Below are 10,002 nucleotides of genomic sequence, written 5' to 3' on the forward strand. Positions count from 1 at the left end.
TATCAGTCCATGGAGACGCCAGAAGCAATGCAAAATTTATCAGTTACTTTATTTAGGCCTGTGCATGTCTGTAAAAAGCTTGTTTAAACAGTATTCCCAGATACGGCTTGCATGAATAAATACCAGCAGCCTATACTGTGTGATTTGGTTGTCTGTTCGACATGCTAGTTTTATACCGGAAGTTTGTTTTTTTTACGCATTAATATATTGGGTCAGTTATCGGTATCAAGGTGTACCAAGTTCTTTTTAATAAGAATTTTCTCCGGATGTTCAGAGCATAGAGTAATCAGCCACATCTGTTGCTTGTCACTGCTGGTAAGCTGGCTGAAAGAAGCACGCGCGCTTCTCTCGACCCTGGCTTTGATGAGTCGTCTCCCTGCTGCTCCTGTGTGCGTGTGTGCGTGTGTGTGTGTGTGTGTGTGTGTGTGTGTGTGTGTGTGTGCTCCGTCTCCCATGAAGCAGAGGGTATTTTAATGTTTCAGTAGGGAACTAATTAAAAATTCAAGAACAGGTCCAGAGCTTTAAAGCTCATTTCTAGAGCATCTCGCTGTCGGATCGGTTCCTCTACGTACTGCGTAACCCTTTTTTTAAAACACGGCTAATTAAATCGTTTTATTCGTCTGTCACAATTTTATAAGGAAAATGACACACAGAGAATTAGCAGCATAAAAAAACCCCTTTGTTCTCAATTCACTAATTTTCTGTTACTCTACAGTCTGGCCTAATTTCTACTCCCCCGCCACCGGGTCATGGGTTCATTAAGACCACCGCCTCGCTGTCTCTGACATCTTGCCCAAAATGTCTCCAACCTGTTTTGCAGAGGACCAGCTGCCCCCTGGCTTCCCCACCATAGACATGGGCCCACAGTTAAAGGTGGTGGAGCGAACGCGCACCGCCACCATGCTCTGTGCCGCCAGCGGCAACCCCGACCCAGACATCACCTGGTTCAAAGACTTCCTCCCTGTCAACACCACCAACAACAACGGACGCATTAAGCAGCTCAGATCAGGTAGGTTTCCTCTGCTGAAAACTCAATTACCAAACAGGGAGACTCCTTTCTTTCTTTTTTTTTTTTTCACTTTCTATCTGATCTGCTCCCACATTATATCCTCTGCTCTTTCATCCCCTCTTCTTCCTGCCCATGATTTAACTTCTCATTTGGCTTTTCGTTTTATAGGTAATGGCATTGTTTCGACTATTTCCTGTCCTCTACTTGCTGTACATCCCTGTTTGTCTGTCTTATGTGCGTCTCCCTTTGTCTTCCAGTGTTGTCATGAGCTGTTGGGATTGTTTCCTTTCTGTGTTTGCTGGCTTTCGCCCTAACCTCTGCCCACATTGCTCACTGCTGTGACTTTCTGAACAAACAATTGTTCTTAATTTTTTTCTTTTTTTTCTGCCCTTTCATCTTGGTTTTACTCTCCACTGCATTGGTGCAGTATTTCTTAGAACCATTATGCCCATTACTTACACCTTTCAGTCAACATTCGGCCACATTCAGAGCCCACAAATTAATGCACATGCTTTTAGAGTAGGAGAACACGCAGAGAAGCAATTTAATTATCCTAACATATTTGTCCTGCAGTCAATGTTTTGCTTTAAGAGCATTTCAGATTCAATGAGAAGAAGTTTATTTCTTGAAACTAATCAGCCACAGTAGTGCGTAAAACTTCATAAAGCTTTCCCTTTATCCCTTCATTCTGACTTTATACAGTGCCATGCAAAAGGAAAAAAAAAAATCTAAAATGTTCAATGTCACATTTTTTTCCACCTTAAAACCACAAACTTGTCCATTTAGATTGTATTTTATTTGATAGACCAACATAAAGTAACAAACTTGAACACACTACTCCCACAAAACATAGTCTAGCATGGAAGGATCATGCTCTGGAGATACTTTTATTCACCAATGATAAATAAACTTGCCATGGAGGAAGAGAGGAAGATGAGTGTATGTATAGTGCACTTATTCGCAATTCAGTATTTGTAGATATATATATTTTTTTTGTGGAACGTGACTCCACATTTGTGGAAAATCCACTTATTCACAGTTTTTTTATTTTTTTATTTTTTACATAGCATATCTAAACTATTCCAAAAAATGCAGAGCATGCATGGATTTGCAGAGCAGCCAATCCAGGAGAAACATTTAATTTTCTTTGGTGGTGATGTTGTGCACCTAAACGTAAAGATAAGGAAGACTGTAGATGTAGACTTCTTCATTGGAGCTGCATCTGTTTTCCCTGTGGGCATGTAAAGGTACATTTGATGCTTGAACAATTGAAATTGGTATTTATAAAGGTTTTTGTTGGGGTTTCAAGTATTGACATATGATTGTGGTTTCTAACCTTGTAAATACCAGGGTTTAACTGTCAATAATAGATGAGGCAGAAGACTTCACCTTTAGCCCGTTTAATAAGATAATCACTCTAAACGTACAGCCAGAGCTACAATAAAGTGGTTTAGAGGAAATGATATTCATTTCTTTGAATGGCCTAATCAAAGTCCTGACCAAGCCCTGTTGTAAATCTCTGGCGAGATTTGAAAGTTGTCCTTTAAATGCCCACCAGTCAGTCTATCTGGATAAGCTTTTTTTTTATTTTTTATTTTTATTTATTTTTTTTTTTTATAGAAGACATTGTAAAACGTTCAGAAGAATATTCCAGACTATTTGTAGACGTAAAGAAGCGCATCTTTTTGGATTTTATTAGTGAAAATGAAAAATGCCATTTCAGTTTCAGCACTACTTTCTCTTGGTCTATCACTTTAAATGCCGGTTGCAGTTACTGGTTGTAACGAGACAAAATGTGAGAAAGCCGAAGTGGAGCGAATACCTTTGCAAGGCACTGTAGTCCCTGCTTTAATGTGTAAATGCCAGTTTTGTTTTCATTTAATATATCAATAGAAAACAACTATTCTAACTTTTAACCAGTTCTGTCCAGCTGATAACCCAATAGCATAACTTCTTAAATTGGACGTCTTGTCTGTTTGACCACCTGTCTTCACAGATTTCACAGCTTTCCTTTTGTTAACTCATCGTGTTAACCTGACTTGTTTTTTTTGTTGTTTATTTTTGTTTCAGTAGAACTGTGTCAGATTAACCTTAACTTCTAACTTGCGACTTTTATTCACGTGCAGTTTGCTAAAGCATTAACCAAACCTTGTTAACTAAACGTACTTAAGGAGTATAATCATAATTCTTATGCTGTCTTTCTTCTCTCTATATTTTTAAATTCTACAGAATCCTTTGGTAAGTGCTTAGCTCCAAAGCACACATCACCCCCACTAATTTCCATGTTCCAACAACTATTAAAATGCATGGCATGCATTTTACTAACAGATAGCTTAGAGTGTCAGGGCTAGAAAACACACACGCACACACACGCACACACAGCACACACTCTCCCCTTACCCTCACAATGTGTAACTGTCTTACTGCTATTAATACCACTGCCAGCTGTAATACCACCTTATCTTGAGAATTTTAACCATCAAGCTTCAGGCTACTGTGTTGTGAGAGAGTATTTGCCCCTTACAAATCTCTTCTGTTCTTGATTTTTTTATTTATTTATTTATTTTCCTTTGGTCGCTTTTAAATGTTTCAGATCTTCACACAAAGTGTAATATCAGACAAATATCAGCTTTATCTGGGGCTGGGTCGGGGGGGGAAACAGCCACTTGGGGCCCTCCGAGAGAATCTCTGATCTTTAAGTAAGTGCCCTTCAGCTGCTTGTATCCACGATCTCATTCTTTTGGCATCATGACTGTAGATGAGGGAGGGACCCAGGCATGGCGGGTTCAAGACTGATCTCTCCTGCTTTTTTCCCCTTGTCTTTGGCTCTGTCTTGGTCTCTGAAGACACAGCCTTGACTCCATGGCCGATATGATGACAAGTCTTTATTACTCTCTATGCAACTACTGTGCAACGGAGCTGATGAATTCAGTTTAGAGAATGCGTATCAATGCGTGGCTGCATTTAATAACTTAAATATTAGTTAATTATGGCAATTATTTGCTTAATACCAACAAGAAATGTTGGTTGAGAAACTAACCATTCCCCCATTAACTCTTGCGTTTTGTGGTGCCTTCCTCCCCAAAGAAAAAGTGTCCTAAAATACTATTTGAACTCTAAACATTCAGTCTCGGCTTTGGAGAGTTCGGTCTCAGTCTAATAAGAACTGGTCTTGACTCCATTCCTAGTAGGAATATAAATCAACCAGATAAATCAAGAACTTTTCCTTTCGATTTTGCTTTTTCTTGACTACGACAAAGCAGTACAGCACTCGCATCGCTACAGATTTCACACCAATCTACCACTCTTTTTTTTCACGATTCATGAACAAGACCTCTTGGGATAGAACCTTATGCCCAACCTGGAGGAAGCACTCTTATACATTGCATTATAAAGGCACTGCTTTGTAATGTGGATGACTCGTTGGGACTGCAACAGAATGAATTCGGCTCTTGAGCAAAAAACCCTGAATGAAAATGTCCGGCTACCACTTTGTGACGTTAACCTCAAGTGCACTTGTTTTATGCTGCAGGGGCAATAATGCAACAGACACCAGCAAGTCCATCACTGAATGGCTCAAAAAAAACCCATCACATTTACCTTAGCATTTTCGCCTAAAATCAGTTCCAGGTGTGGTGGTGTGACCATAAACAAGATTTATGTACTTGAAAACCTTCTAATACTGAATTAAAACAGTGATGTAAATGCGTCATCGCCAGCATTTTTGCTACCAATGGTGGTGCAAACAGTTATCAGGTTTAGGTTCCCATGCAGGGTCAGATTCCCTGAGAAATTAAATAATTTCTTGAAAACCACTTGTTGTATTTGCTCAGGGAGTAATTGTCAGATGTTAAAATTTGTTTGAGATCTGAAACATTTTAACGTGACAAAATTAAGTTAAAAAAAAAACAAACAAAAAAACGAAGAAATCTGAAAGAGGGTAATTATTTTTTCATAGTACTGTAAGTATTGTCGCATACTGACCTGAATAATAATCAATCCTCACATGTTTGTTCCTCACTCACTTATCCACTACTTTAATGTTTTAACACCAGCACCTTAAGTAGGGAAAAAGTCCCCAAGAGCTTTTAGGGAGGCGGCCAGCTTTACCTCTAGATCAAAGCCAAAGGTCCGCCCGCTTTCAGTCTCATGTACAAAGTCCTGAAAAGTCTTTTCCCCCTCAGTAGATGGTCTTCAGAAGCCACTTTGGGAAAAAAAAAAAAAAAAAAAAAAAAAACGGCACCACCTCCCCCCCCACGTGTTTCACAAGATCTTCTGACTTTATGATTTTTCTATGATGAATCCTGTCTTTTCTCTGCCAATAGAGTACACAAAGAAAAGTTCTCTCTTCTTCTCTCTCCTCTCTCTTTCCTGTAGTACCTTTATTTACGTACCCTGTTGAGTCTAATTTGATTCTTCTTCCAAAGCCCCCCAACCTCTATCTACTCGTACTAATGCTTCTTCTTTCCAATCTTATTTGCATTCATATTATCCACCCAGGTGGTACGCCAATAAGAGGTAAGAGTGCTGAACTGACGTTCAAAGAATGAAAATAATACAAATTCATTCTTGCTGTCAAGCCATCCGTACGCTCCCATTTTTGTCCTGTTTACAAAGATCGAATACCATTTCATTCACATGGACCCATCCTCCTTATTTGTCCTGGTTTTGGTTGACTAAAATTGTATTTCATCATCGTGTCTATGCCTTATTTACTCCTTTGTGTTTTGGTTTTTTTTGTTTTGTTGTTTTTTTCTTGTTCTTTTAGCTCAGTTGTGATATGCTTGCCCTGGCTCTAATAAGCATATACAATGACAATTCTGTTTTTATTTTTTTTCCTCCAAAACTATATTTTAATGCTCATTTTTGTTTTTGTTTTTTTGTTGTTTTTTTTCCTTTTTGGCCATAGCCAATCATGTGTCCCTCTTTTTTGTCCAACTAAAACAACCAAGCATTTTTCCCCCCTTAGCTGTTTCTTGTTCAGCACAAAAAAAAACCGACATGCGCAGATGCTGTGGAAGACCTAACACCACCTCTCCCAAAGACTTCTTTCTATCTTTGCAAACTATTTTTTTCCCATTTCTTCTGTTTGCTTTCCTCTCCTGTACCTCTACAAAAAAGCCCAAACAACCACTTTTTTGATAAAGTTTCTACGGTGCTTTTTTTTCCCACCTTCCTCTTTCACCTATTTTTCTTACTTTTCTTGGGTTTTTTTTTAAATCTTTTTTGACTTTTTAATTTTTTTTCTTCAGGGTTTGGGGAAAAGGCAAACTGTAGAGTCTGGCGAGGACCTGATTGGTTCATTTTTGCCGTGTGACATGGAGCGGGAGAGTTGTTGATGCATAAAGCCATTTTTCTTTGAGTCATGTGACACCACACTGCTGATCCCATTGGTGGATTTTTATGGGTGTCTTTTTGTGGCTAAAGCAGTGGATGGTTATACTTTCTTGTTGGCTCAGGCCGCATTTTGAATTTTGTCTTCTAATACAATTGCATTTTATTTTTCAGCTAAGGGTTGTCAGAAGGTTGTAAGTTGTGTCGACATACATTTCTTGCTAAGATTTGCATGTCAAACCTTTTGTTAGAGGGTTATATGTTGGTTCTGCCTGAATTAACGATTCAATAAACATTTTTTTTCCAGCTAATCTGAGCAGCACCAAATTTTTGCACATGCTGCTGATTTTTTTTTTTTTTTTTTTTTTTTTTTTTTACTTTTTCCAAAGATACTTCACCCAGGTGAAGTCCAAATTACCCCATAGGCTGAATATTACAACTGATCTGTGATTGAATATGCTAAAAAAAAAAGAATCATACCTAAATTTTCTTTTTGTTTTGTTTTTTAAATTGTCCTCCCTTGTTGCGCTGCTTTCTTATACTGTAAACCTCTTTTGTTTGATCCATGTTTCCCTGAAGCAGTATCACTCATCCCCATACTGACCAGTCCAGTGACATGTTGTATATTGATGGGTTGCCCCTCTTATTCAAAGTAAAAATCGGCCGTTTGTATTTTTTGTTGTCTTTGGCGCTAGGCATGGGTCGGTACGAGGCTCTCATGGTGTCAGAACCTTGAGTTAAATGCCAAGGTTTCTTGTTATCAAGGTATTTAGATAGAAACACAAAGCAAAAAATGCAGAAGTTATTCTTACTACTGCAAAAATAATAATTGTAGATCCAGATTTAAGTAAAAGTACACAATTAATATATTAACAGCACTTAACATAAGCAGAATAAGCCGGCAAATTAGTCGGTTTTAGCGCACCAAATGTAGCTTCAAAACAGTTTCTTTTTTTTTTTTTTCTTTAAATGTTTTGCATACAGTCGAAATCAGATATTTACATTCACTGGATAGCAACACACAACCATCTGTCTCATTGACTGGCATTAAATCATACAATTTTTCAGTGTCAAAGGCCAGTTAGATGTGCCAAAAGTATTTCAGTTTGCTAAATGCCAGAAATGTAAGTCCGACTTTTGCAGCTTGCTCTTTTCTCCCGTTGTTTCCAGTTGTACAGAATTCATGGCATCGATCCTCTGTCTTTACTTGGCCCTGTCACTAGTGACCTCTGGGGCTAGGTCTACCATTTTCAGACATAGGCCAGCTTCTCTGCTCTTACATACACTAATATTCCCTTTTAAACAATTTGGGAAAGTCCAGATAGGAATGTCTTGGCTTATTTTAAGGCAACATCATTGCTTCCCTGTGTGGAAAAATCTCAAGAAATTGTGGACATCCACTTCTCTGGTTCATCCTTTAATGCAATTTGCAGATGCCAGAAGGTGCAACAATCGTCCGTTCACGTGAATATGCGCACTACAAGAATGTGCAGCCATCACAACATTCAGGAAGAAGATGGGTTCTGTGTCCCAGAGATGATTGTATATTAGGTAGTCAAGGTGGGCTAAAAAGAAACAAGAAAAAAACCCTCTTCCTACTGGGCTTGAAAGACCATTCAGAGAGAAAGAAGCTATTAGTAGAAACGCAACAAAAAAGTATTCAAGCAAAAAAGTTCATTTCTGAAGACATTACATAAGGTCTAAGTTTTTGGCTATTAAGATGTCAGAAAAAGAAGAAGCTTGGCAAACTTGAGAACATCATCTCAACTGAAGTATGCTGGCAGCAGCATCATGTTGTGGTGTGATTGTACACCAAGAGGAACTAATGATCCTCACAACATATATGACATAAGAAAATAAAATTTTGTCAAAGTATTGAAGCAATATCTCAAGATATCAGTCAGTAAATTAAAGCTTGGACCCAAAGCATACCACCGAATGAGGTACAAAGTTGCAAAAGGCCAAGACACAGGAATAGTTTGGATGAAAGAGGAATGTATTGTAGTCTTCTTTTAGCCAGCTGGCTCCCAGTGTGCAGCAAAATCTGCTTTTACACTGTAACCTAAAAAAAAAAAAAAAAATTTAAATTGTATACCTTGACACCAGAAACCAACCCATGCCTAATTGGCACTGAGATGAGCGTGTGCGTTTTTTTAACACAATCTGCCATTTTTTTACTCAGAAAAAAAAAAATCAAAATGATAGGGTATACCTTGTTTTTATGAGTTACTTTCTTTTCCGTTTTTTATTTTTTATTTTTTTTTACTCTTTTCTTGGTTTGCTACTTTAGCTCTGATAACAGAAATAAACAATCTTAGCTGTATTACAATGTTTTGCATGATTGTAATTTGCAGCTGTCCACATGCATAGAAGTCCCCATTTTACTTGAGACGCATAATAACAACTAGCAGATAAAGTCTAAAACTTAATGTCTCTGAAGCAAGTTAACCTCAGACATGAAAGGAGAATGCAGAAGACAAGTCATTTTGTTTGTGAACCGAGTTGACCACATTGCCTTTTGTTACCCTCGTTTGTTATTCCAACTAGGAGCCCTGCAGATAGAGCACAGCGAGGAACCGGACCAGGGAAAGTACGAATGCGTGGCGACGAACAACGACGGGACTCGCTATTCTGCCCCGGCTAATCTTTACGTCAGAGGTAGGAAACAGCCTCCCCTGTTTTGTTTTCGCCAAACATTAGTATCACACTGCCTTTAAAACCTGATAAGGAGCGATTAAATCGCCACATTGTCTGCAAGGGTCCGTGTGCTATGAGGTCACTGTAAGTATGCTCTATTACAGTTTATTTTCTGTTCCTTGCACTTGCCTTACCTGCACTGATTTGAACCTACAGTATTTGCTCTGTTATGTGTTTCCGGTCCGTTTCCGTTGATTAGCCCGAGTCTAACACCAGTGACGAGGCCGCTTGCAGCATGTATCTACTAATTGCTTTTAAAAAAGCTGACTGCTGGAGTTGGTGGAGGGAGTGAACGGACCTCGTTCATCAGCTCCAGCTGTGAAAAGATCCTTTTCTTTCCTCCTCCCTACTGACAAACACTAGGGCACCTGTAATCCCATTACTGAGGATGCAACTTGAAAGATTCAGGAAACGGCAATTAATTCTACTCTACGGGTATTTTTAAGTACAGTACTGTTCATCCAGCAGCCTAGACAGAGTTGTTAGGGTTTTTCCCCCCTAACTTATAATTTACTCTGGTTAAACAGCATTTAGTAATCCTTCGTTTTTACTTCACTTTAGTTGAGCACAGTTAATTTAAAATATTATCAAATATATTTTAAAATGGCTAGCAGAAGAATGTATTGTCCTTTTTCCTTCAAGGAGCTTTCGGGTGATGGATCTCTTCACCTTTTAACCCAGTTCAAAGCCGTGTTTGCTTTCTCACTTCAAACGTTGTGGCCATTTGTGGTTTTTAAACCTGCTTTTATTGGGCCTTCTATCACCTCACGGATAGTGAAGACATACAAGGCTTTACTTCTGAGCTCTACATGTCTCAGGGGACAATAATGTTGCATTTATCCCCTTCGTGTAAGAAAAGACTTTTGGTCTTTTCGCACACACTATGAAATGTTTAGTATCGACCATGTATCAATTCCTACTCACCTTAGGGATGTTTTTGGGGTCTGTAAGAAAGAGGATTA

The 10,002-nt window shown here is 38.6% G+C and overlaps 1 protein-coding gene across 3 annotated transcripts; it reads left to right on the forward strand.

Moving 5' to 3' along the window:
* The first annotated feature begins 588 nt into the window (after window positions 1-588).
* Window positions 589-9,986, forward strand: LOC103133116 (receptor-type tyrosine-protein phosphatase delta-like). 3 transcript variants are annotated; one of them, XM_007544884.2, is made up of 4 exons: window positions 668-1,009; window positions 3,239-3,247; window positions 5,510-5,527; window positions 8,891-9,976. In XM_007544884.2, the coding sequence occupies exons 1-4, from the start codon at window positions 799-801 to the stop codon at window positions 9,058-9,060; spliced, it is 408 nt and encodes a 135-aa protein (XP_007544946.1). In that variant the 5' UTR covers window positions 668-798; the 3' UTR covers window positions 9,061-9,976. The 3 variants fall into 3 exon arrangements, with proteins under 3 accessions (XP_007544947.1, XP_016523233.1, XP_007544946.1); XM_016667747.1 differs by lacking the exon at window positions 3,239-3,247 and having other exon boundaries at window positions 590-1,009; window positions 8,891-9,985; XM_007544885.2 differs by lacking the exons at window positions 3,239-3,247; window positions 5,510-5,527 and having other exon boundaries at window positions 589-1,009; window positions 8,891-9,986.
* The last annotated feature ends 16 nt before the right edge of the window (window positions 9,987-10,002 follow it).

This window comes from Poecilia formosa, unplaced genomic scaffold, assembly GCF_000485575.1.
Source record: "Poecilia formosa unplaced genomic scaffold, Poecilia_formosa-5.1.2 Scaffold2268, whole genome shotgun sequence".
NCBI lineage: Eukaryota > Metazoa > Chordata > Actinopteri > Cyprinodontiformes > Poeciliidae > Poecilia > Poecilia formosa.